Source organism: Dermacentor silvarum, chromosome 1 (genome assembly GCF_013339745.2).
Source record: "Dermacentor silvarum isolate Dsil-2018 chromosome 1, BIME_Dsil_1.4, whole genome shotgun sequence".
In the NCBI taxonomy this organism is placed as follows: domain Eukaryota; kingdom Metazoa; phylum Arthropoda; class Arachnida; order Ixodida; family Ixodidae; genus Dermacentor; species Dermacentor silvarum.
In genome coordinates, this window is record NC_051154.1 from 102165574 (window position 1) to 102193409 (window position 27836).

A 27836-nucleotide genomic window follows, 5' to 3' on the forward strand; every position below is an offset into this window, starting at 1 on the left:
TGCAAAAACAGCCGTGTACTTAGATTTAGGTGCACGTTAAAGAACCCCAGGTGGTGCAAATTTCTGGAGTCTCCCACTACGGCGTGCCTCATAATCAGATCGTGGTTTTGGCACGTAAAACCCCATAACTTAACTCTTTTTTTTAAAGATCTATCATCGCTAGTAACTCGCTTACTCTCGTGGACCGTCACGAAACATTAAGCTTCGACCATTCGTGCGCTATCGGTGTAGTCCGTCATTTATTGTGCGTATAAAATGCACATATATTCAAGTGTGCGCACATTCACTTATTCTTAACATATTGGCGAAAGAGTGGGCGTAAGTTTCCGTGCCGGTTGGGGTAGATGGCTGTAGATACTGTGCGCGAAACCTACTATGACAGGAAGCGGCGCTACTCCCTTTATCATTGTTTAACGAGCGGTACTCACTCTTGCCGATGTACCAGGGCTGAAGCCCTTTCTTTGAAGGTTAGCGATACAACGCTGGAGGATGAGAAAATTTGTGTATCCTCGAGGAAAGCCGTACATCTCGAAGTGCCGGAAACATGTACGGACAGTTGTAGCAGCGATCCGCGAACTTGGCCTCATATATTCGTTACATTCCTGAATATGCCAGTCACTATTTTTGCAGCCAACTACTGCACGCGTCTTCAATCCACATGATTCAACCAGCATGAATGGAGCACAGTACGTTAGCGAAAACTCAGTTGTATTTCCGACAGCTGATCGCACAGAAGCAAGGTAGAAGCGGGAGTGGTTTCGTATTCGTGCGCTGTCGCTGAGGCAACGTATGGCTCGCCGCCGCAAGCGCCATCTCGTTTCTCTAGAACAAACTGCTCCGCGAAAAGGGTCAATAGAGGGGTTTTACTCGCGGTTAGGGTTCCTCGATGCCAGCGCCGCCGTTCAGGGTGGTGCCATCCTTTGAGCGCACCCGCGCCGCCGCTTTCTCGCTGCGACGCCATCTTGAGTCACAGCGAGCGGTTGCGAGTGCTTGGTGCCGGTGCTTAGTTCGAGACACAGTGCGCGCGGATGCTTCGCTGACGCTTCTACTTGCTGGACAGTGTTCAGCCGCATGAATGACAAACTTGTCAAGTGCATCGAGTCGACATGACGGGCTGTTGTGTTCCCAAGTGCACCGGATCGACGCGTAAAGGGCTTCGTTGTTTACGCTTCCCCCGGGACCCAGAGCGAAGGAAGAGATAGGAAGCCCAAGTAAAGCGGTATCACTGGAAGGCAACGGATAGCTCCTACATTTGCGAGGTAAGTGTCAAGAAAGTTTAGACTATCGCATCGTATTTTTCATAAATAAGAAAGTATTCTCTGATCCTCGCTCACGAACTAAGCACTGCACCGATGCTGAGTAGCCTATGGTTTGCGAGCGCGCGTCGCATAGGCTTTTGCCGTTTTGATCAGCGCAGTCTATGCGAGTAGTACCCGTATTTTAAGAACTGACGAAAGTGCTTCGCCGCGAAATAGCCTTACATTAGCTACAAATCGTCATGTAAACCACCTATTTTACTTTTTCACGGGAAGCACACATCGTGTGTCTCTTGCTTCTTTTTTTTTTACCTCAGTTTCTTTTTTCGCTACTGGTTATTTGGGACTAAAGAACGCAGTGCTTCTTCTGTGGAGAGCGGCTGTTGTGTACGTGGCAAGCGAAGCACTGTGATTTTCTCTATTCTCAGCAGATATCTTGCGGATCTCAGGTTTGTTACGTTATATAGCTTATTTTTTAGACGGAATATATTTGTAGCGTGGTGCTCGTAAGCCGATGGTCATTCGTGCTCATTCCCGATCGTAGTGGGTACTGTGACGGTCTTTAAATGCCTGTGCACGGTATGCCCAGGTGTAGTAGAGTTAAGGGGCATCATGGGACCAAAATGTTTCGGCGCTTTCTGGCATGGTGTCTGTTGTAGCCTGTGCATTTCTTCGAAACGTGTGAAGCGAGGTAATACAGCATTACTTCTGCGAAAATTTATTTTTAAGCACTGTAATGGGTTCTCTGTATTTACAAGGCAACTTTTCATATCAATAATCACTTTTGTTGTTTTACTTGTACTTAGAAACACTTTGAAGAGGACCAGTACGAGGGAAATCGACAGGATGGGCGCCGTCTGTTAAAGTCAACAGCCCTACATCATCATGGACTATATTTTCGAAGTGAAAAACATTGCTAATCTGTATTTGACTGTCATAGTTTCATTTACGGTTTTTGTACGCGATATGTATGCAGTGTTGTTTATTTTTTCAATGTAGTTATCAGTGTTCTAATGGTTATTTATGAAATGTTCTGTACTCGCCATCGATGTGTTTGGCTGATGCGACGTATTCGATGGTAGCTGATGTGTTCTGGCTGGATATCTTGATTAATATTACCCGCGGTTGCTTTTTCTTGTTTACATTCTTGTTTTCGATTTATATTGTGTGTAATAAGGTTGATGTACTCACTTGAACCCCCCCCCCCCACATGTAATGAATAAATTTAAAAAAAAACTCTCACTATCCCGAATTGTGTGTCGAGCCTACCTTGCGAATTTTTTTTTTATCTCGTCTTTCAGCATAACCTTCAGGTGCCACACAGTACATATAATTTTTCATGTACATATCTCTTTCATGATTGATTGTACTAGACACTATAAGTAAATGTATTTTGTGCATCGTTTGGTTTCTTGTGTGTACTACGCAAGATTGACACAGACAAGTTACGTTACATGTTTCTCTACAGCACTAACTAAACCTTATTTTCACATCGCAGTTATTTTTACACCAGCTTAATCCTGTCAGCACACAGTTTTGTGGGCAAAAAAAAATTGCAAAACTGCGCGTAGATATCGTCAAATAATTGCAACGAACGCGAAGAGCACGCGCAACGCAAGGGAAACTAACCGCCGTGCGCGAGTGGCTGGCTACAGTAAAGGAGGCATGACGTGTAAACTAAAATACAACAGCGAAAAAGAAAAACTTCCACACACAGGGGGTCGCAAACCTTATATACCAAGCATCGAAGCGCAAAAAAAAAAATCGTGCGTATTTCAAACATACACACGGCATATTAAATGTAAATTGAATTAGGCAACTTGGGGCATGTTCCCGGCGCCATACATTTACGTCTTGGACCTTCCACGAGTTAACGGCTATTGGTTATAAAGATGTGCAGATGCGATACCGATAAAAAAATCTTCATCAAGGCAAAGCACTTGGAAGTGCGCCGCGAGTAACACTATTTATGAACGCAAGCGTAGCTGAGTCTCAGCTCGTGTGACTCAATATGGCGGCGCCAGCGGGGTTGTCTCCACTCTGGACGGCGGCGCTGGGCATCGAGGCACCCTACTCGCGGTTAGAGTCACTGGAAAAACAGAGTACCGCAAAGGTACGCGGCATGCCGGCAACATTGGGTGGCGGCGGCCATGTTCCTTCCAGACCGCCGACGCGCTGTAGCGGTGCCAGCGTGCATTGAGTAGCGTTGACTTAACTGACGGATTTCCCCCCCTAGATTTCGAGTCCCGTTTCGCGAAACTGGATTATTTTTGTGTTTTTCTTCAAGTGGATGCCACAAGTGTCAAGATATCGACGGAAATTAACGTACTGCGCGGTAAGCGACGGAACGTATAAAATGTGCGGCGATGGTTCCGATGCTCTACGTGTCGCTTTTGGACTTCGTCTTGCGTCAAGTGCTATGTGCAGAGCTGCTGCATACATACTTGTATGTGCCCAGTGAATTCGCTTGAAACGTATTTTACATGAAAACTGTGCCTTGAGGTTGTGTTTGCGCTAAAAACGCAGCTTGACAGCCGATGGAATCTGCAGTGGGTGTTCAGGTTGCCTTCATAGTGCTAGTTCGCGTCCTTTAGAAGTACAAAAGCAAGCAAATGTACACAGCTTACTGCTGCGCTTGTTTATCTGTATAATCGTAGCGAAGTGTAAGCAGTAATTTTTATGTAGATTTATAAAGTTGCCTGTCACATGTCAGTGATAAAACGCCAGCAGCCTCTGCAAGCAAACTTCGCGTCTTGCGGCTACTGGCGTGTTTGCGAATGCGTGCTTGTAATGTTCTCGTCGATTTGTGAAATAAGCTCTCTGAAGGTAACGTTGTAAACGACTGGTTAACAGCTTTTAATTCACGCGAAACTCAAGCAGGTATCCGCATACGGCTATAAAGAATGCGTACGAATGTTTTTTTTTTTTTTTTTGTACCTTTGATAACGTCAACCTTTCAGTGCACTTATTTCCAATCTGTTACTGTGTTCTGGAGAACACAAAAAGACATTTTCGAAAAAAAAAGTTGCGAAGACACGGTAAAAACTGTTTCTGAAACGGAATTGTAACATTGAGCACTTCTATATTCTAAATGATGTTCTTGTCACTGCACTCACGGCATAAAAATATGTATGAGGCTGTTTATAGAGGTGCTGTGCCAGTTGACATGCATTCGTAATCATGCTGTAGCAGGTTTGCAATAAAAATTACTATTTTACAGCCTCCCTGTATAAGGGACACCATACCATTTGTCCCCGAATTGCTTCATGCTGTCAGCAAAATTCGTGTTTTCAGAACAGCATGCAGTCACAAAGTAAGATGTGGAGGCAAGCAACATATTTATTTCACAATAGTCACAACAACAATTTATTTCGTCAAGCATGACAACAGCATACCGGTCTTCCGATTCGACTCTTGGTTTCTCAAAATCACCAGGAATGAAATGGTCCTATAGTTTGTCCATGGAGCAAACAAAGAAAAATAGGAATGTTAATAACCCTACCCTGTGACAGTGCTTAAAATATCTAAAGTGTAAGTAGTCGCAAAAAAAACAGTCAGGAAATCTATAGAAGGCATTTTTGAAGCAACATTTTCTGTATAGACCTGGTGCTTGTTCAAAACACGTTTTTCGTGGGAACCGCCTCCTTTTACTCTGTAGCACAACACGCTCACTTGAAATGCATGTTGTTTCCATCGAGCCGCGCGAATCAAGCACTGCAGCTTGCTTGACATGTATGTACGTTTTCTTCAAACGCGGCACGCAAACCGAATGAAACAGTGGAGAGCTTGCTAGAAAGTTCGTACTGCGATGTTTTCAACAGCACTAAGTAGAGGAGCTTACTTGAAACATAGTTACTGGGCGATTTTCAATAGCGCAAAACAAAGCGTGCCGCGCGAACCAAACAGTTTACTGGAAAACAATAGCGCAAAGCAGAGCGGGCCGGGCGAACCGGAGAGAGCTTACTTGAAAGATAGGTACTGGGCGATTTTCAATAGCGTGAAACAAAGCGAGTCACGCGAACAGAACAGCTCACTCAAAACCACGTGTGCTAGCTACATAGTGTTCAATAGCCGCACCCAGAGCGATGAGCGTGAACTGGACAGGTAAAGTTTAGCGGTCACACGCAAGTACAGTCACTTGAAAGCAATAACTGTCCAGCAAACTAGTTATTCAAGAAACTTACCTCGCACAAGCGGGTGTTCTTCGAGGGCGCGAAGTTTTTGCGGCCAATTGTGTGGAGCCACGCAGAACGTCGTTCACCGTCGTCCTTCCTGCACGGAATAGAGAAAAATGCCTTCCCGGACTCCGTTCGGTTGCTACACCGGAAGGCGCAGCAACCAGGCATGATGATGGGTTATTTCTGACGCCTGTGTTCGCAAGCGCAACGCAAGCGTTGAACGAAACGGCCAAGTGCTCGCCGTGCGCGGTGCGTACGCTACGGGTTCGACGTGCCAACTGAAAGGGCTTGGAAGAAATATGGCGGCAAAAGGTCACGTGACACGAGCGCCCCAATCACCGGTGGCCGCGGCAGGCGGCGGCGCGCGGAAAACAAATGCGATACTCTAAAATTTTTCCAGTGACTCTACTCGCGGTAACTTCAGCGCGCCCCCTGGTGTGGTCCAAGAGCAGATAGCAGTTCGCTCAAACGGAGTGCACGTTTGCGACCACGCGCCGCCAGATCAGGGGCCGTATTCTGAAACGTTCGCCTAGGCGAAATTTCTTTTTCGCTTTCAGGCGTGCGCCGATTGGCTGTTTTAGCAAAATTGGATGAGCTGATTGGGTGGTTGAGCCCGACGTCATTCAATTTTCCTCAACCAGCCAATCAGCGCGCACGCTGATTCCGCCTAGGCGAACGTTTCAGAATACGGCCCCTGTCGGTGACGATAGCTGATATCGCAATTCCGGCTTCTTCACTGCTTGTTCACGCAAAGGGAAAGGAAAGCACTGCTCTGATAAGCACGCTGAACGGGCGCGCACGTGTGCGCCCGGCCGTTTTCATTTTTTTTTCTAAACTTTGACTGTCGTGACAGACCCGTATCAAGCAACGCGCCATGGCACGGGTGAGTTTTCCTGACCGCGCGGCAAACACGTTGTCGACGCGGCGAGTGATAAGATCGGAAAATAATCAAATAAAGTAACCCCGCAGGCTTTTTCTGCTTGTTCATCCAAAGGGTGAAGCAGCCAAAGGATATGATATGCTACGTTAACGGATTGCATATGGCTTCTTAAGGTCGCACGGAATGTAACGCTGTGCGTCGGGCACGCGCGTTTTAAATCTTTTTCACTTTCACGCGCACGCCCAAGCATGTCGCACATTTTCCGACAAAAACATCTAAAAAGTTCTTGAGTTAGACGCTCTCAAGACGTTCACCAAAGTATACTCCGCTGACGCCAGAGGTGGGCTGTTACCACAGCTGAAACACAATAGTACATTTGATTAACCGTACTTCCTGCTACATACTGTTTGCAAGAACCTCTGTTTAACGTCTTCGCATAGACCAAGACGTCTATAGCCGTTTGGAGCCGTTCCGATAAGTTTTCAAGACGTTTTGTGTTTCGTAAGGAACTCATTCTAAAGGAGTACTTACACATAATTTATACCGGTGCCATACGGCCACTTTCGATTTCGATCGAGCCCGAACCGGATCGAAATTCTGTACCGCGATTGGTTCCAGCCCGCAGCTTGCGCAGAGGAGCCAATCGCGACCGACAATTTCGATCCCGATCGGACTCCATCACGATCGAAAGTGCGCCGAGTTTCTGTGGTAGAAACTCCACCACTCGCTCCTCCTACATCAGCAAGTATGGAGGTTGAGAAACGCTTATAAAATGCCGGCTGGAATCATCAACATTATTGTGACGGCATGACGCAGATAAAAATTTGCTGTCGTCGGGTAGCAATAAAGCTGGGTATGATGATATTGGTGATAAAAAAATAATCAAGAATACTGCGCGCCTGTCTTCTGGCTACGCTCACATGCGGCAGCAGCAGTAATCGCAAGAAATCCACCTCTTGGGTACCGAAAGCGAAACGAGTTGGTAGAGAGAAGTGTCATAGTAAATCATTTAAGCAGCTCTGACGTTTATCAGTTTTTCTTTTATAAGATTTAGAGAGATTTACCTTCATTGAACGCAAACAAATGACAAGTCGAAAATATCGTGTAAGTGCTCCTTTAATAAAAGTTAAACGAGTCTGTACGTTTCAATATTTAAGAATTTTAGTTTGTTTCCAATAAGTCGCACGATGGTATCACAGGCCACAAGTACTGCAGGCTATCATTACAGCTGCCATTCTGTAAATGTAAATATTCTGCGCTGTAACCATGGTAACCACAGCTGTGACCGTAACCTCTTGACCCGGTACCATAGCGACGCAAGTCGCATCGCTGCGGCCATCAACTGTTGTGTACTTATGGCGGTTTACACATTATTTTGCGAAGGCGTCTACCGCAAGTACAAAGCTAGCTTATGCTCAAAAGCAACTGTGTTTGTTGTGGTTCTAAGCTGCGCAACAATCGTTATTCCATTCATCTTCGCCTACAAAGACCTAGGCATGTATTCTAATTGCTTTTCTTTTGTATTGTTGCTCATGGTTTGCAGTGATGCCGATGTATTTTCTAATTTTTTTTTCGGCCATCAGCATCCTATTCGTGAACGCTATTGGGAATTCACCTGGGACTCCAGTTTAATGACACACGTTATCACTTTCAGGGTTCTGGAAGAAGGTAGATCAGTACCAAGAACAACCTGAAGTGCGCTTCAAGCGTCGACTGATATTTATATTAGAAGGTGGCGAGGGACTCGTATTTTGGAGCTCTTACTCTTTCCTAAACTCTCATGCTACAGAATTAAGCGTCCCCTCAGTAGAGGTAAGTGCCTGTTGTTAAACTTAAAAGTAGATGTAGTAGGAGTTATTAAAAAAGAAGCCGATCTAATGTTTCACTAGTTACGGTCGTTACTTGTCTCGTCTGGTAGTTGGGGCACTGGCTGTGTGAGACACATTCACAAGCGAAGTTCATTTGAAATTGGGCACCAGAGGGATGCATGAAGCATTGGAAGACTGTAATAAGGAGAATTTCTCATAGCATTCATAATTCTGTAATTTCACATTGCTTTTCCCCACTAGGATTTGGAAGAAGACTTCGATTCTGATGGGAAAATGGATGAGCTGAATCTCAGCATTAAAATGCCGCTGCCAGAAAAGTTCGACGTGCTTCGTGTGAAAATCCTTCTTCTTTTTGATTGTATGATTGCGGTAAGTGTTCTAGACTGAGATGATGTGTTAGATAGAGACTCGCTGCAACGCAATCGTGAAGATTACATCTTTACCGCTGCTTTTGTGCAAGTGTACAATTCCTTGCAAAAAAAAAAAAAAAAAATGAGAGAGAGAGAGCGAGAAAGCCGTACGTTTAAATCAAGAAAAACAATCCAGTGAAACACACGAGTGCTTCTGTTTAGTGCTTGTGACTGAAGTAGTTAGTTTGTGGGGTTGTGGTGGAAGGGGACACTAATTGTATAGAGGTGTTCCTTGCAAGAGAGTTCATGTTTAAAAACCCAACAAACTTCGGGTTATATCACTTTCATTGTTTATCATTGATGTTTAACAATGCGAGCCATAGTTCTTGTGTAGGACAGAAGGAAAATGGTAAGCCTCTAGCATACTTACTGCAGTGCTCACATTTCAATGTAGTCATCTCATTTGCCGTATTGCAGTATTGGATGACAAAAAGAAAGAAAAAAAAGTGTGCATACTGTGCATTGTGCATAATGAGCAATAAACTCTTCGCTTGTCACCTTATGAATACACTGCTATAGTCAGCATAATTGAGGATGCATAAAGGAAGTTGAACATTTTAGAACACTAAGAGAAGTGATCACTTTTGATCTCAGCATAAGCATTTATTAATAGCAGTAATTTTTCTGCTACAGCGTCCAAGAGACACCAAAATGACGTGCTGCAGTTTGTGATGCACATACCAATTAAAATTCTGGGTGCACCTTAGAAACATGTGGCAGTATGCAACTATGGCTGTGCCCTTTTGCATCAGTGAACAGAATAGTGCCCAAATTTTGTGGTTTTGGCTGCAGACCTGGATGTAGTAAAAAATACGAATGATGTAATTAGTTGCTTTTATTGCGATAGCAATTATATGGACACTCAAAAGCAGATTTCTGCCGTCGCCGTGAGGTTCCGTATGACGTCAATGGAGTTGAAATCGTCGCCACGCGCCGAATGCTGTATGTGCGAGTGAAAGGGCGTGAGAGGCGCGCGCTTTCACGGGGAGTGAACGCACGGCGAACAAACGCGCGTTCTGCGCCGTGCTCGCTTAAGGGCTGCAGAAGTAAGCGTCTCTTTCCTCCTTTACAATCACCATATATGTAGAGCAAACGCGCCTTCATCCGACGCGCGAGAGGCCGTGGGGGGGAGGGGGAGGGAAGGGAGGCGACATTTAGCTGCTGCACCAAGTGCCTATTTATATCGGAGGCTCCGGCAACAGTCACCAACGCCGCACGCATTTTGAGCGAACGCGGGCAAAACGCCGACGGCGTCGACAATAGTTCTGCGTGTTGCCGGTGCTGCTGCATGTCCAAGTTTATACAGCTGATAAAGCTAATATCATTACTCCGTATAGCTCTCTACAAATTTGCTATCGCAATTGATGCTTCGCCTTTCAGGTGAAACTGCGACAACTTTTTGTTTGTTTCAAAAGCAAAATCTCTGTGTGCAGCCTTGTTTAATATTTCCTGAACTTGCAGACGTACACCAGGGTCTCATATGAGGGGCTAGCGTTTATTGACCATTCCTCCAGCATTTCTGGCTCGGAACTTCTGCTGACAGGAGAACTGAGACTTCGCCAGAAAGAACTGCTGCGACGTGGGTCTCATGACAGCCGCTTTGAGGTACTTGCATGTTCTACAGCCCGTATGCATGCCATTTGGAAACTCTCGCTTAGGTCTGAAGCAATGTGACATAATTTTAGTGGATGAAAAAAAATATATATATTTGTTGGTTTCCAGCATTCCATCATCAAACAGGACAGTTCTAGTGTGTCTTCATTCAGTCTCAACTTCATTCTAGACGAGTACTCAAAACGAAATGGTGAGTACTTAATATCGTAGGTATGACATTGTTCTTTAATGTGATCTTCTCTTTCACTGCATGCAGTGACAACACAGCTGTCCAATGTTCAAAGTACATGGAGGGCTGCCTCAGGCACTACACATTTCCTTGCCAACCTGAGGATCAAGTACCCAGTAGAGATTTTGTGGTATCCTTGTGTATGCCTACATCACAGATATTAATTTATGCATAGTAGTCTTTGAGCTTATCTTAGTATTGGCTGCTTGTACTTCACCAAACAGTGGCTATGAACAAACATTTAAATTAATTTTTGTGTGACTTAGAGTGCACGGTGAGGTGAAGAAAAAATGCATCTTCAGACAAAACCTTTCATGTTGCTACAATGACTGTATTATTATATCAGCATGTTGTTGCTCATGACATTATTGGTTTACATACATTAGCACTAAAATATGAATTAGCAAGAATATAAAGTAACCTCATTTTCAAAGGCCACTGTTGCAGAATGTGTAATGTGAAGAGGTGCTGTTTCATGTTACCGTCATTAACCAGAGAGATCATTGGCATATGCTTTCCTTTTTGAAAAAATGGATAGTTCAACGCCAACTGCCATCTTGACATTTACAGCGAATTCAGATGATGCATTGCATCAGTTTTGCAAGTACAGCCCCGTCATGGCAGTCTAAAGCATGGAAGCAGTGCACTTTCGAGGCCCTTCGTGCCGCCTACCGAGGACAGCTGGAATGACATAGTAGCTGCTACTGAGCATGCGCTACCAGGTGTACAGGATGTCGCCACTCGTGGTCATAGCCATGTGCCTTGCACAGCTCCCCTTTTCTAATTAGTCTGGTTTCTGACAGGATGCGTGAGCACAGATATTTTTTTTTGTAAGCGATGAGCGGTTGCGTTGATGTGTGCGCTAACAGGTCCTGCTGTGGTAGCCTCACAGCCCGGCGGCTACTGTGCTCCCTCTGTGATAGGGAAGAATCGTCAGAAAGGGGCAGCTGTGCTAGGCATATGTCTATGACCACGAGTGCCAATGCCCTGTCCAGCTTCATTTGCACCATTTTTGCACTTTAGACAGCTATGACGGGTGTTGTACATCTAAATTTAGGAGTTGGCAAAAGATGATTGAAGATGATTGATTAAAAGATGATTGAATGAGGGATTATTACTAGTACTTGTTTCTTGAAATCTCGCCTACTGTGGTACCTTGGTGGCTATGGTATTGCACTGCTGAGCTCAAGGTCGCAGATTTGATTCTGGCCATGGCGGCTGCATTTTGATGGGGGTGAAATGCAAAAACACTTGCGTGCTTATATTTATGTGCTTGTTGAAGAATACCAGGTGGGCAAAATTTATATGGAGTTCCTCTCTATGGCTTGTCTCATAATCATATTGTGGTTTTGCCACATAAAGCCCTAGAATGTAATTTATCTCTTGTCTGCTGTGCTAAACGAAATTGCACTGTACTTTGGTTGGAGTTTCTTAACATCACTCAACAGGTATCGTCCTGGAGTGTGGCAAGTCCTGAAGCATGCCTGGACCCAGTATTTGGCATTTCTTGCTATTTTTATCTTACTGGGTGAAAGGACCAAGGAGTTTGTGTTTGGTAATCAAATACTTGAAACTTACCAGTCACTATAACTGGGAGTGACAGGCGCATGAGGTGCAGATGCTTCCAGCAACACGCTGCATGGACACTTGGCACTGATTCTGCACTCCATACGGTAAATTGCACAGCTGTTGCAGCACAGGTCAGTATCAGTTTTGTTTTGTTCTTGCTACTATTGCCCTTGCTTGCCACATAACCTGGGAACATTCAAGCAATTGTCTGTGCTTTAAACAGTTTGAATCTGCTGACACTGCAGTTTACTCAAACTGTGAATCTTATTCTGCGCTTGAGTATTCATCTGCAGAAGGTTAGTTGAGCTGGTGCACAGAGATGAAGGTACTCACATACTGGGAAGGGGCTTCGTGTCTGCTTCAGTGTATAATAAAGACGGATAAGCATCTGCACACATTTCATTTCTTTATTGTTCTTTTGCACTGAAGCATAGTGGTCAGTATATTACATATATATCTCTTTAAGTGCATGCAAGCAAAGTAGGCTTAGTGCATGGACTAGAGGAATGAAACTGCATTTGAAGTCCCAAGTTCCAGCATGTGAACATGGTATCATGATTACAAGCTGCACCATCTTTTGTTCTGCATCCATGGCTCTTTTGTATGCAAACAGATGTCATAAGCATATAAAAAAAGGGGGGCCACCACTGCTACTGTGCTGCTATTTCTTCAATGCTGTCTTCCACTGCTACTGAACCATCTGTAAGGAATAAGAGGACTACCATTATAAAAGGGGTCGAGCATAGACATTGCAGTGATTCTAATTTTAGCAGGAAAGCAATTTATGTCACCATTATGAATTGTGGTGCATTGCTTTGGAATCTGAAAGCACTATGAATTCAGCAATGCAGAGTAGTGGCAGAATTAGATGTGGCAGCTTGGCCAAGAACACACTTTTTGGATTGTTGCAATCATGTGCTGCCACTCACCCAGTGGTTATGTTAAAGGGGTCCTGAACCACTTTTATTTGAAGTCGAGAAATACCGTGATGTTAAAAACAGACTATTTCAGGAATACTTTGCAGCAAAAAGTATGTTCAGCACAACGGAGTTATTGGAAACCAAAGATCGCCTGTCATCCCTTTTGTGGAGCGGGGTCGTGCCCACAACGCTCTGCTTACTGAACGTGACGTCACCATAGTGCGCAGTTAAAGTTTGATTTTGGATGCTCACACAGACACCACTACTTCCGATTTTGGCACCTGCGACGTGCCAAACTCTGAGGCTATCCCTCAGCTTACTGGTTGAGTTTTACAATGTCTAATCGCTTTGCTGTGCTACGGTGTACTAGTAGGTTGTACTGAACTAGTACTAGATAGCTACATGCGGCTATTCTCACATCGAGTGACATCAGTGGCACATTTGCTTTCACACTCATCTCTACGGCAATTGCGCAATATCCGAGGGTCGAACAAACTTCATCTTCATGTTCACTCATGCGAATGTGTCAGCAGTGCGCACATTGGTTAAGTGATGGATGCTGCACTCCAGACTCACGTTAAAAGGATTCCTAACGTAACGAGCTACGACCATGATGGTGATACTAGTCAAGGGTGTGCATCTATGGAAGCAGACAACCACTTCGTCAGATGTTGGTGCTTGGGCCTTGAGCCATTTTATCCACAGGTACCAATCAGAACACGCTGTTGTCCTCAGCGAGCACGCTCGTCGTGGCACCCACGCTACGCTGCAGGCGCAGCTACATGCATCTGTAGTGATTCACTATGTGCACGACAGGGCTGGAATGCGCTCATGTGCTGCAGTCTGGCCATGCTATGTGGTGCGGACCAGCTTTGTCCTGCACCAGCTTGACCAACGGATGGTAGCCACATCCAAATTGCACATTTTGTGCAATAGCTCAATACGAAGTGAAGTCTGCTAAGACGTCTAGCCAAGAGTGCGCTGCTAAGCGTATGTCTGGTCTAACCTGAAGTTCTGTGTGGTTCGACGTTAGTTGAGTGTTCAAAACTATTAGAAATTAGCGACACCCGATGACACTGATAAGCAGTGTGGACAAAGTTTCATTCTTACGCGGGTGTGTGCAGCCGAGCATTAGCAGATGATAGTCATACTTCGGGAAGTACATAATTCCTATCGAAATTCGAAACCAGAGCTTCGCTTGCTTCAGCCTGTTTATTAAACTGCGTCAATAAATATACAGAGTAACATTAGTAAGAAGTGCACTGATCCAAACACCCTTCTTGATTGATGTCAGCTATAGGCCAATAGCAACTGCTTATGGGAATCTGCTATATGATGAAATATAGCAGCGAGGAGAAGGCTTCTGTTCGAAAGAGTGCTTGAGAAAAAGGCGATTTCGTGCTCCTCTTGCGAGCTCCATGCACGACTGCAAAATTTGGCTGAGATGTTCACAGCAGTGTATGCTATCTGTGGACTATGTTTTTTCGCCAAGCCTGAGGGGTGGTTCAGAAACCTTTTATACATGCAAGTACGCAAAAGGCAGACTTGTTTCAAGATGGCTGGAATGATCTCAATTGTCATGTAGTAACATTCCAGCAGCATCGTAATTCTGTGGGGTTGTTTTCTACAAAAACCTCTACTGCAATGTAGATTTCCCTCAGTGGCAAGGTAGTTCAGAAAGATTTGGGAGCAAAAGTTATAGTAAATAAGTAGTGCCACTTTCAGACAATTCATCACAAAAAGTAGCTTTTGTTTGTTGCTAGCAGTCACACGAATTTTCATACTGTCCACTTAAATGTCCAATGTTGCGATCTGCCATTTTGTTGTTACAGTAGCCGGACATTTGGCCTTTAGGACAACAGGGTACAAAAATATTCTCACTACTTCACAAGCCCCATCCTGTCATTCGTTTCACCATCATCGATATGGAATATCAGTATATAGCAGCTGCTGTCAATGTTATCTGTGTGACTGCTGCAAAAAAAGTTTAAATGCAAACTATAGTAATTGTCCGACTTATCCAAGGACATTAGGTCCATTCAGTTTGTCCCATTCATTGCCACCATGTTTTTGCACAAAGCAACGGCACAGTTTTGAGAAGCCAAAACATTAAGCCCTTAGAGGTCGAGTTGACAGTCCCTTTAATGCACTGAACAAACACTCTTAAAGAGGATTTCATTCCTTGAGGGGAAGGAACGCTTCTTAACATGGTAAATGAACACCTCTGTGCACAGACAAGAAGAACCTGCAATCTTGTTCATGAGGGCACATGTTCCTATATGCATTCTTAAAAATTCCTGTTTTGCTTATAGAAGCATTCACATGGAGAGATTCGCCTCTTCTGCTGCTAAGGGAGTGTAGCCACATGGAATTCTTCCTGAAGAAGTGGGACTACTTGTTTGAAAGCTGCAAAAAATCCCCATGACTAGGAAATATCATTAACAGCCTTCCCTGATCCACAACCACTACACGGAATACTCTTGTGTAATGGTTGTGTTCATAGAGACATGCGCTGTGCTACATAGTGCAGACTGACAACTATGAGTACCAGTTATCCTTGAGAAGAAAAGAAAGTTAAGAGAACTGCGTGCCTAGAACTGGCTTAGGCACTTTAGAAGAAGAAAGTGCAGCACTGCCACCACAGGGAACTTGTAGCTCCAAGTGTACTAGGAATAAAAAAAAAAAGCTGAAGGCCTTGAAGGTGACAAAGGACAATGTTAGGTTTCATAGTGAAGTTCTTATTGTAACTAGGCGAGGTGGATAATTTCGACTAAAATTCACTGAAAAAGATCAGTGGTATCACAATGAAATCTGGAGGAGACTTTTGGCATGTCAAGGGTGATGTGTGGGCAAATAAATAGAGTTTTGTTAATTGTGTGCTTTGGTGCTTGCTATATGGTGTATTCAACTATATGTGGCTGGAGACATTTCAAGGTTGTATGTATACTATTGGGATGCTGTAGGACATTTTCAATTTACTGTAGAGTATTTAGAATACTCCTTTGAGCAGTGAATTAAACTGTTGCTGTAAGCGAAGAGCTTGACAGTATGCACATTTACAGAAGTGTTGAGGTTGCACACTCAACATTTCTGCTGGCAGCATAACAGCTGTGGCCTGATGCTGTGAAAATGTTCAACAGGAACCAGAAATGCCTCTTTGCCAGCAAAGCACACACCAGCTGGGTGCTGTGGTCTATTTGTCAAACTCTGCATCACTGGAATTAGGTTTTCCGTTTTTTTGTTATAGACAGTGCTTTTGAAAAAAAATTTTGTGGAGGTTTATGAGGTAGTATGCTTTCATACCCAATGCATTATTCAACTTTGCTAAAGAAAGTGTTCCAGGGCACCGTGAACAAGCTTTTCAGTGTTTCAAGAGAATTTTCAGCTGCATGTGATAAAGCTCCCCTAATGTGTTTAACAATTAAGGAGCAATGAAATAGCAGAATGGCCAGTTGGGTAGGTGGCCACATGCGGAACGAAATAAAGGCAAGCATGCATTTTGTTTCCTCTCTCCTTTATCCTTTGTGGTTTGCTTTGCTTGCCCTTAAAACACCTAGTTATGCATGAAAGGCAGCACCTGAAATTCATAATGCACTGAGCAGTTAAGCTGCTACCACCTCCCAGCAAGAATAAAAATGTACAATAAAAGTATTTACTACACTCTTTTGCAGTCTGTATTGTTTATCTGAAGAGAGACAATGTACACATAACAAAAATATTTACTTTCCATTGTGCCGGAGACGAACATGTACAGATGACCGGTATTGAAATTAATCTAAATGCTGCCGCAACCTAGGCTAACAGTCTGGAGGTGAAAGTGGAGCCTGTATTTTCAAGTGCATCTGCGTGGACCGGCTGTGTGTCTAAGGACATTTACTTTTTAATGCAAAGTATTCTTTTAGTTCCAGGCACTTTGTGGTAGGTAGGCTCCTGCCATGCCTCATTTCGGGCCTCTTCAATACAAATAAATGTGTGAGCAATGGTGGGATCAAACCTGCCTCCAGCAGAGCAGCTCAGTGCTCTAACCAGTTGGTCACAATTGCACGCACGCTTCCCTCGTGCCAAAGCTAACTAGCTCTCTTGAGACATTTGGCGCGTGTGTCACATGCCAATTTCTTGCATTCTTTTGTCATGATAGCTAGAGCTTTGAGACACTGTGTTATACCTGTGCCACACGGGCAAAGTAAAGTGCACTTTGAGTGAGTGCACTTTGGCGCGCTGAGTGTCACTTTGGCGGTGCGCTGCTACACGAGAAAGAAAAGTGTTCTCTAAAATTGATGGCCATGGCGACCGGGAGTCAGACGGGAAAGCATATATTTATTAATATAAAAATGTGTGCACGAAAACCGTCCATTATTGTTAGAAACAACATTTACAATCCACCTTTACAAGCACCAGCAACGACGGCAACTTGGCCGGCAACAGTCATAAAAACTAGATCCACCAAACAACCGCGCAGCCATTACCCGGCGTGGTCGTGAACAGCCTGAAGGGCGAGAGTAGTTTTTGCTGTTCTTGTTGTTTTCTTGCGGTGTGGCACATTTTATTATCTTGTGACGTTAGCAATTTAAAACAATGTTATTAAAAATTACTCCCGACTCTTCTTCCAATATCACTTTATGTATCTTCTAAGCGTTGCTAACGAAGCTACACACTTCGCCGCCGCGAAGTGAGTTCGCCAAACACACTCGCCGGCGAGTGCGCTCTGCAGTGAGTGTCGCTAAGGGTTCCCATGAGGCAGCCTGCAAATGACACTAGCTTCGAAGTGCACTCGCTCAAAGTGCACTTTACTTTGCCCGTGTGGCATGGGTATTAGACTGCACTGCCTTTAGGATCGGACCACATCCCCAGTCCTTTCCTCATAGCAGCTAACACTACATAGAAACTGTGTGACATTATACTGTCTTCATGATTGGCCGAGGTCAAACAGGTTTTAACATTTTTTAGCCAGAGGACAAATGCCATCCTTGTTTTAAAACTGACCACATGGCATAGACATAATCATGTACGCTTGTATAACACTTAGTTGCAGATGTCACAATCCGTGTTTCTCTCGCTTACACCTGTACAGTACCTATGTAGAACCCGAAAATTGGAATGTCATAAACTTGTGTCGAACAGCCGAAGTACAAATGATGCTGATGCCATCATATGATCGTCGTCTTGCTGGGCCGGTATTTTGTAGTGATGCCTTATGGACTTATTCTATACTAGTCTTATCATCCGTCGCTCTGACCACTGACAAAGTGCGATAAGCGTGAAAAGGCATTAGCACCGGAAAAGCATCACTACAAAATACCGGCCCGGCTGTCATCACACACACAACTGCTTGCCTTGCACAAACACGTTGGTCCACATGGTAACACTTTGCGGAACAGCAAACGATGCTGGATAGCTAACTACCTGCAAAATGCTTCACGTAACACCGATTCCCCAGTGCGTGGGACCTGCATGGTTTCTTTTTTTTTTTAATACTCGCGCTTCGTAGACTTTTGTCCATGGTAGTACTACTCGACTGTTCCTGTATGTGCAAAAATGTAATTTGCAGGTCACAAGACTTGCCGAAGCCAAGGTTCATGGAAATGTAATGACAGAAGGAGAGTTGGGGGACCAATAGCCTCAGGCTGCCACATTATGTTTAATGAGCAATATGAAAGAATACATACAAATTTGCATACAAGAGGCCATAGAGGCTTAACATCTATGCTGAACATAAAAGTATTCAACAAGCGAAGATTCTCAGCACGAAATTTACTTAGCACATGCACACACATCAGGTAAAATCTGCGTATCAAAAGAATTGCTTGAAAATGAATTCAGTGTTCCCCCTTGTATTGTTCACAGGCGGTGTGCTATTCTCGCTTCCCCACGTTAAAATAATATTGCCAGTCTGGCACGGTAGAACTGCATAAAACATGGATTTATCAAAAACTGCTCATCTTTATGCTTGTAAGTACAACGCATCAGCAGTCCTAAATAGTTTTGAGTGCTCTCTTGGCAACAATACTTCAATTAAAAGACCTGTTGTTTCAGCCAAATTATTTTGGTACACTTAAAGGCCAACTGCAACAAAATTTCACTTTGGCTAAACTTATTATAACTGTATAGTATATACCACTAAAGCAATCTTGGCAAAGCTGCAGGGCTTGTAATTGCATAATTATCTTGTTAGCAGCCTTTAGACAGCACCTAAGCAGCTGATGCGTGCGCCTGGTGGTTGTCACTATTTTAGCATGCTGCATCCGAGATTTTATGGCGTGCCGCCTTAACTTGGATGAAGTCATGCTGAGGAGCCGTGTGCACATAAGTCATGCGCCACTTCTGGCGAATGGTAACGGTGGCACTTTTTTCTGTTTTTGCATAAAAAAACAGCTATTTTTGTGAGATTTTCATGACGCTTTCGCTCGTATTTGAAATGTCGATTCACTATCTTAAACTAATCTTTTCGAGTGGTCCAAAATTTCATTGCAGTTGGCCTTTAATCCAGAATGAGTATTCAGTAGCCAAGTATAACTTTTTTTGAGGAAACTTCCTTTTGAGAATGCAGTGGGCCTTACTTAAGTTAAACTTGAGAGCTGGAAATTCAAGAGGTGCGCACAATATTTTAAAATGTGACCTCGTTCAAAGAATGGTTTGAATAACTACAGTATTAAAAAAAGGGCAGTGTCCTACTTGTTTTGACAAGGTGTGAATGTCTAATTGCTTATCAAATTTCAAATGACAGTCAGTATTGCAGTCTGTTCTCACCACAGCATAGCTTTTTCTGGTATTTTCTCCCCTATCCCTTCTAACATAGATCTGGCATTGAATTTATCATGAATATAGGTATAACTAAAAAATCCCAAAGCTGCACTGCTAATTATGAGTGATGGTGCAGTCGGAGGCTTCAGATTAGATTAGTTTCAACTACCGCAGTTTCTTTTTCTTTTCCATCTAAATCTAAGCATAAGAGTACTTTTTGTGTTTTACCCCAATGGCATGTGGGCATGACAGCTGGGCTACGAGCCACAACGGGTTCTGTCATGTACCATTATTCTTTGTAACCACATGAACACCAATAGTTGCACAAGTGTCAGAATTACATTACCTTTGTTTACTTTTTACCACGAAATTGTAGGGCAGAATCACAAGAAAGGGGGCAATGCCACAGAGTCTGCTTTCTCGATGCACAGGCTTCACCATCTTTTTTTTAAGGTACTAGTATTCATATGACTCGAGCTGATGCTGGGCTGTGTACAGAGGGCCCTGTACTACTTTCAGTGTTCCAAAGGTCTTGAGAATGATACGGATTAGTGAACTCCGTGTCTTAAAGAACTGGTTAGCGCACAAGAGCACTATGCATAAACAATACACAAGACATACCTGCCAACTGTCTTGAATTTTCCGTAATGTTTACTACGAATTTTGGCTCGTTTTACGAATGTTTTACAAAGTCTTATAAATTTTTGGTAAGACTTGACGTCTTACCAAAAATACTTATACAATGCTTTGGACATTCTCCTTGTGCATCTTGGCTCGCTACAGAATGCTTAGCAAGAGCAACGACCTTCCATGAACACAGGCACATTCAGTACAAATGGAAAACCGTTGAGTGGGTTTAAAAAAAATTGAACAGAAGTCTTTTTGTCTCATTAAAATCACCTTCAACGAATTAAAATCTACATTTTAGTCCAGCTGTGCAAAATAATTTGTACAAAGATGTGCTCCTTGATGTACTATTTGGAAAATGAGATGAAATGATATGCAGTTTTTTAAACAGCATTTTTATGGTGACTTTTTTAGGAGACAAGAATCTTTAGTTATGCAGTCTTTTATAGCTGCAGTAGATTTGTGTATCTTGGTACTGTACTCTAACAAATGGAAGGGGGGAGCCTGGTGCTTCCTGGAGCTAAATGCACAATTACCACGATGACTGCATTGCATAAAACCCATCTGGATGAATAAGGCTGAGGGTGGCCCAAAATCAGTGTTTTCCGGTTTTTACCAACTTCGAAGTTTTTCCACTCTTTCTTTTTTATTTAGAATTTCTGATGTTTTTTGATTAAGATTGAAAAGTTGGAACCTAGCTATCCCAGACTCGGATCTTGTCTCACTGATGAAGGCCTGTTGGCTATCATTTACACATGCAGCTAAGACATGCAACGTGACAAATTCAGTTCACATGTTTGTGCACAATGAACAACAATGAACAACGAACTGCTGGAAACAGAAGAGGGAGTTGTGCTATAAGAAACTAATATCACGTGTGAAATTTTTGTATGAGTTTAGTTTAATATTTGTTTTTAGACACTTAAAAAATTGTTTCTTAAACATTGATCAAATTTTAATTTCCAGTGAAACAGTGTTATCAATATGCCTGTTCCAGATTTTCAGAGTCTGATCACAACGTACTCTTACTAGTTGCAAGAGTCAAACCCATTAAGTTATTGATGTGGAGCAGAAATTGGGTCAGTTGATTGGTTAGGACTTCCAAGCCCCAGTTCATCATGTGATGCATTGGGAAAAATAACTGATGACCCTTGCATAGATCAATCTCACCAGGCTCAGAGTACATATGCAGCTGTCTAGCAGGAGCCATGATGCTGGCAATCCCCATAACTGCTTTTCCACTGTACTTGCACTTAAGGCTACCTTGAGCATAATTTCAAGGGCAGCTGCATTGTAAGTTCTGCTACGGAATTTATTCACATTTTCTCAGAGGGAAGTTGGTTGGGGGAACATATTTTGGTGCAGGTGCATTTCTGCAACTTTGCTCTTAATGCATAGTTCTGTTTTCTCCTAACCTCCTGATCTTCACCCACCTGCCCATTCACAAGGATTAAAGGGACACTAAGGCAAATTCTAAGTCGATGTGGATTGTTAAAATACCATTCCAGAAAGCTCACAGCGCTTGTTTCGTGCCAAGAAAAGACTTAGTTTACGAGATAATTGCATCTGAAGGGTCCACGTACCTTTAGTGCAATTCAAATCTCCCGTCCCTGAGTGGGGAGTGGTGACGTTGCATACGCCATGACCGCCCTTTACTGCTGTCAGTGAGTAAAACAGCGCCTGACAGACGGCGCTACGGTATTTTGTGCAAAATGCAAATGCGCGACCATGGAGAAATCGAGCTAAGACAAAGCGTTGGATTCGCCGCTGCAGCTGTTCTTGGTCAAGTGGTGTGGGCCGTTCGGGAATACTGCGACATCACATAGACGTGGGATTCTCTGCTAATTGAGTTTGTGTGTTTTGCAAGCCAGCGAAACCGGCGCAGCACTATGTGATAAACTACTAAAACCTGAAAGCACGGGCGGTGCAGAGTGGAGAAAACGAAACGTTTCAACTGCTGTTACAACTGGCATTTAGCACAGTTGTGCCCGGCGACTGTTTTCGACAAAGAATGCTGCACTGACAGACCTGCAGGGATGAAATACCATTCATTCCCTTTGGTGCGTTGCAAGGCCGGGGAGCTGGCGACTAGACCAGCGTCACCTGAGACTAATAGACATGCCATTATGTTTCGTACCTTCGGCTGTCCGACAGCTCAGAGCTGATGGGCGAGACGAATTCTGAGTCATCGGTCTCGTGCGTCGTTAAACGACATCATCGCTCTTTTTTGTCGCGGTATGGACTGTGACAGTCAAACAAAAGAGCTCACTCAAGACGACGACAACGCCGCCCTTTGTGGAAACGCTATTTAGCGTGAAGGCCCATCGCTCTGTCAAGCTGATCTTCATGAAAAGCCCCATCATTCTTGCAAGGGGCCAACAGCAAGACTTTCCGTGGGAACTGATCAAAGTTGAGGTTCCCAAGTCGCGAAGCGGTTGCCCGTATGTGGGGGCGGTTGCGCAACATTGGAGGCATAATCCGGCGGAATGTTGCAACGTCAAGGGCGGGATTTTGCGAACGTTTCGGCGATTCTGATTGGACGAGATCAACAACAGTGAATTCCCCTACGAGGGAAAGGGGGCAAAGGAAGGGCTTAAAAAACGGACCTTCAGTGCTGTGAGGTGTGCTCGTTCGTGCTCGTACATTGAATCTCTCAAAATGTAAATGCTGTAAATAAACCCTTCTTGGACGTCGCCACGGACCACTTGATCGCCCAGCACCTGGCACATCACCAGCTACATAAACTCGGAATGACCGCTCAGACACGAGTCGCAACAGCTGGTGGTTGATAGCAGTGGGATTGAACCTTCAGCCAACGCCAAACACAACAAGTGGATGGCAGTGGTGAAATACGCTACGCCGGAGAACTTTGGATGATGCCTACTGGATCAACCACGCTTCGTCCTGGTAAGAACTAACGTCTTTGGATAGCAGCTTCGGAATGATCGTCACAGGATTCATGATTGCAGTTGGTGAGTGCAAGGCCTTTCTTCACTGAGATATCACCAAGCTCTACATATTTTTTGGGAAGTACAAAGCCGTGATAGTAGTAACCGTTGACAAGTGTTCTTAGAGTACATCACGGTCGTGTAGCAGTGAAGAAATAGAAGCACTAGGGACAGACATCAACCTGAAGGCGTTAAAGAAGCCGGAATTGCTAGAGTTGGCCAGTGAGCTGAACATTCAAATTTCAGAGCGAAAGAGAAAGCCAGAGATAATTGAGGCGATCGAGGCAGTGGAGGCAGACGACGAGGAACTAGAAGAATGCTTAAGTAGCATTAAGGGAAAAGAGCGCGAGCGTATAGCACGTGAGGCCAAGGAAGGACACGGAACTCGGACGGAAGAAACGTGAAAGGAATTTCAACATCTTGCAGTACAAGATGCACGGTACCTGCGCGCCTTCAAAGAGGGCAAAAACATAGAAAGCTTTCTTGCTTTTTTTTAGAAGGTTTGCACGGAGGTTGAACTTGACCGTGAATTGTGGTCCTTTGAGCTGTATGGCATGTTTCCCGCTAACGTGTCTTGCGTCTTGTCTTGCCTTTCTTACGACGAGTACCGGAATTATGATACAGCTAAGAAAGCTTTATTGTGGCATTTCGGTGTTCTGGTTGAGAGCGATCGGAATTGTCAAGGGGACAGACAGAGAGTTCCTTCTCTTGAGGCAACTGAGCGACAAGTCGCGGTTGAGGTCGCGTCAGTGAATGGAGAGCACGGGAAGTGCGACGTTGCAGAACCCTCAGAGGTAGAGCACATAGAGAGCGAGGCCGTCGCCTGTCTACAAACAGGTACGATTCCGGAAAGCGTTTCTTGCAAGGACGAGGCTGGTTCCAGCAGCCATGAGAAGGTTAAGGAGGCGCTGGAGACCTGCCTTGTGCCTCTGTATAAGGACGAAAGGCTGGAGTCTAAGGTAGACCCAGATAGTGGGGCGGCCGAGCAAAGTAAGGACGCGACGGTTCTAGATTCCATCAGTATGGTCGGGGAGGGCCTGGCTAAGCAAGGAATTTTCAGCGTTAGCACAGGTAAATTGGCCCAAAAATACAGAGAACTGGAGATTGTCTGGGCTCGAGCTTCGGAGATTGTGCAATGCAGGCGTCTGCCGAAACCGAGTCAGCGGCCATCCCGGAGAGCGCTCCTTGCGGGGACGAGGCTTGTTCCTGCAACCCCAATGGGGTCAATGTGGAGCAGGATACGGCCCTTGTGCCTCAGCACTTGAGCCACTCTCGGGCAGTGTCGAAGGTAGAGGACGAAGACGTCGCAGAAATACAGCAAGTGACGATTCCGGCGGGCATTCCTTGCAGAGATATGCCAGAAATGTCAGAAGCAGAGCAGAATGCCATGACGGCCGAGCAGAACGGGAACCCAACGCTCGGGGGTTTCAGGTGCACTATAGGTGACCGCGTGGCATGGAAAATGGTTTTCAGACAGCACCGTGTGGTAAACAGAGCTAAGTGTTCGGTGCAGAAAACACTCGCTAAAGACGCCACATCGCAGCGCGTAAGACAACGTAACAGGCCATCGCGCAGAATGGCACATGGTTCAGTGTGGTGGTTCAAAAAACGGAGACGTCGCCAAAGCCTGATTGCGACAGAACAGGGCGCATCTCCACGAGCAAGGGTATGGCCGAAATGTTCAACCTGGTTGAGAAATGTGCGTACGAACCAGGCCAGTCGAACAGTCACTGAAGTGGAATGTGCCACGAGAGCGAGGACAAAGGGAGAAGGGTTATTCTTCCCACGTTTACGGCCTCCCCTTCAGAGACGAGAAAGCGAGCTGTGGGGACACAAAGTGGCAGGTGTCTGCAGAGGGCATTGTAAGTGTGGCGCCCTTTGTCGTCCTCGGTGAGACCCAAAGAGTTTCAGAATGCGACCCCATCGAGTGCGCATTAAGAGAAAGTAATCGGTAAATTGGGCACGCCCATCAGTTTCTTGTTTGGACGTAGAACATGATGCTTTTTTTGTTAAGTTCTTGCTTTTAAATTCAAGGGTTTTGTGTTAAGCTTGGAGTTTCTTTGAATTGTTTTGTTGTACGAGCCAGTTCCGCGAATGAAAGTGTGAAGCGGTTTTGAAACAGTGGTGGCTGGTGGTCGCGCTGATTTTGTAATTGAGCATTGAGATTGGAGGCCTGCAGAGACATACTTAGGTTTGATAGTTTAATGCTTATGATGTAGAGCACGGTCGCATTTCGATGAAGGCGAAATGCAAAAACACCCGTGTACTTAGATTTAGGTGCACGTTAAAGAACCCCAGGTGGTCCAAATTTCCGGAGTCCCCACTACGGCGTGTCTCATAATCAGATCGTGGTTTTGGCACGTAAAACCCCATAATTTAATTTTAACATGTATCAGTTACCATTGTAGAAAAATAATTTCTTCGGTGAAGCGCGTTTGGAGAAACATTTTTTTAGTCTTTTTGTGCGTAGATACAGTGTAGCTTTTTGTTCTTTAGGTTTTAAATGCCACTCTATGAATTAGTTAATTAGGAGTTGAAGCGGTCAGCAGAGCCCAGTATGTTTTGCATTAGAGGCGCTGGTACTGGCTGGTAGCATTGACTGAACGAGCAACTCAATGCGTGACATTTGTCCCTTTGACCATTTTCGATCGCAGTCACGAGTTCCGTGATTCAAAAATGCGCCTTTTGTTTTATTCTTCTGTGGCGACTTGAGAATCACGCACCACGTAGCCAAATTGTTAGTTTGGAACGGCAGAGCTTGAGGACGCGGGACACGTTACCGGGAGAGGATCCTGATTCTTTCTAAAAACTTTGGCCTGTCTGTACAGTATGACACAATTGACAGCTGCCAGTCTGTCTGTCTCCTAGATCGACAGTGGAGCCGTTTCGAGAGGGAAGAACAAAGGTGGTTAAGAGCAGCCTGTGCTTGGTGTAGTTGAAAGCCTGCTGCACGCGAGGATGCCTTTGGCATATGAGAGCGAAACTGTGCAGTGCTTAAAGTAGGCTACTCATAAGCTTTCCTGCCACTTGCCTGGTACGCATTTTAAATAACTGCCCGTTGTGACAGCTATGAAGTCTGTCTTAGGTGGTCGCTTACTGCGACAGTGTGGCCCAGTCGAGCATAATTTGGAGTTCCCCCACAACAGGGTAGAGAAGTGAACGCACGGATGTCATCAGCTGAGGCTTTTTGAGTTTATTGGCAGGGCTGGCTCTGATTCAGACCCTTGGTTTATTCCTTTGGGTCATGTTCTTGTGCTGGAGCTTAGCACTTTAGCAATACATGTTTGACATTCGCTACCGGAAAGGTTAGCTCAGAGGAAATGCAGATCCGAGTCGTTGCCCCTAGTGTAGCGAAAGCCTCATGCCTACTCTGGTTTCCGTGTCATTTTTACGTTGGTATTTTTTTTTCCATATGTTTTTTTATTATCGCAAGGTTGATTGTACCTGATTTGGTAATCACTTTTTGGAGCTTTCGGGAAGTGGCTCTTTCTAGTGTTTAGGGGGGAGGACGAGAGAAAGAGATGGGAAAGCAGTAGCTTTTTTTTTTTTGTGTAAAGCCTGGTGTGTCTCAGAGGAGGGTGGCCTTGTGCTCGCTTGCTTTGTGGTTGTGGGTCTGACACTGTTCTAGAGTGACTGCTTATCAAACAGGAGACGAGGAGACGAAAAGATTCCGAGACCAGTTTGCCAGTCCAACTTCACCAGACTAGTCCAAGGAGAAAAGACACAAGAGCACCACGAGGCCTGCTGAACAACTCCAGGGAATCCACGTGCTACGAACAAAGGGTTCGTCACACTGGAAAGAAGTCCCGCTGCTGAATGCCGATCCCTTGCCCAGTGGCTGCTGGCCCCTACGCATCGGGATCCTCCTCCCCTGCCGGAGATGCTGTTACAACTGGCATTTAGCACAGTTGTGCCCGGCGGCTGTTTTCGACAAAGAATGCTGCACTGACAGACCTGCAGAGATGAAATGCCATTCATTCCCTTCGGTGCCTTGCAAGGCCGGGGAGTCGTACCTTCGGCTGTCCAACAGCTCAGAGCTGATGGGCGAGACGAATTCTGAGTCATCGGTCTCGTGCGTCGTTAAACGAAATCGTTGCTCTTTTCCGTCACGGTATGGACTGTGATAGTCAAACAAAAGAGCGAACTTGAGACGACGACAACGCCGCCCTTTGTGGAAACGCTATTTAGCGTGAAGGCCCATCTCTCTGTCAAGCTGATCTTCATGAAAAGCCCCATCATTCTTGCAAGGGGCCAACGGCAAGACTTTCCATGGGAACTGATCAAAGTTGAGGTTCCCAAGTCGCGAAGCGGTTGCCCGTATGTGGGGGCGGTTGCGCAACATTGGAGGCGTAATCCGGCGGAATGTTGCAACGTCAAGGGCGGGATTTTGCGAACGTTTTGGCGATTGCGATTGGACGAGATCAACAACAGTGAATTCCCCTACGAGAGAAAGGGGGAAAAGGAAGGGATGGAAAGTGGACCTTTAGTGCTGTGAGGTGTGCTCATTCGTGCTCGTACTTTGAATCTCTTGTAAATGCTGTAAATATAAATGCTGTAAATAAACCCTGTTTTGCTCCTCTTAAACGTCGCCCCGGACCTCTTGATTGCCAGGCACCTGGCACATCACCAGCTACG

The 27836-nt window shown here is 44.8% G+C and overlaps 2 protein-coding genes across 2 annotated transcripts in view; one reads left to right on the plus strand and one right to left on the minus strand.

Annotated features, from left to right (window-relative positions):
• The first annotated feature begins 7659 nt into the window (after positions 1-7659).
• On the plus strand, positions 7660-12605 carry LOC119433934 (transmembrane protein 231-like). Its single transcript, XM_049671739.1, has 7 exons — positions 7660-7808; positions 7969-8126; positions 8384-8512; positions 10015-10158; positions 10276-10357; positions 10424-10526; positions 11845-12605. Exons 1-7 carry the CDS (start codon positions 7670-7672, stop codon positions 11984-11986), a joined length of 897 nt encoding a protein of 298 aa, XP_049527696.1. The 5' UTR covers positions 7660-7669; the 3' UTR covers positions 11987-12605.
• LOC119433946 (dysbindin protein homolog) overlaps positions 12355-27836 on the minus strand; it is a 37000-nt gene continuing 21518 nt past the window's right edge. Inside the window, exon 9 of the mRNA XM_037701236.2 lies at positions 12355-12665. Coding sequence (XP_037557164.1) covers positions 12616-12665 — 50 coding nt within the window. The 3' untranslated portion in view covers positions 12355-12615. The remainder of the gene's footprint in view (positions 12666-27836) is intronic.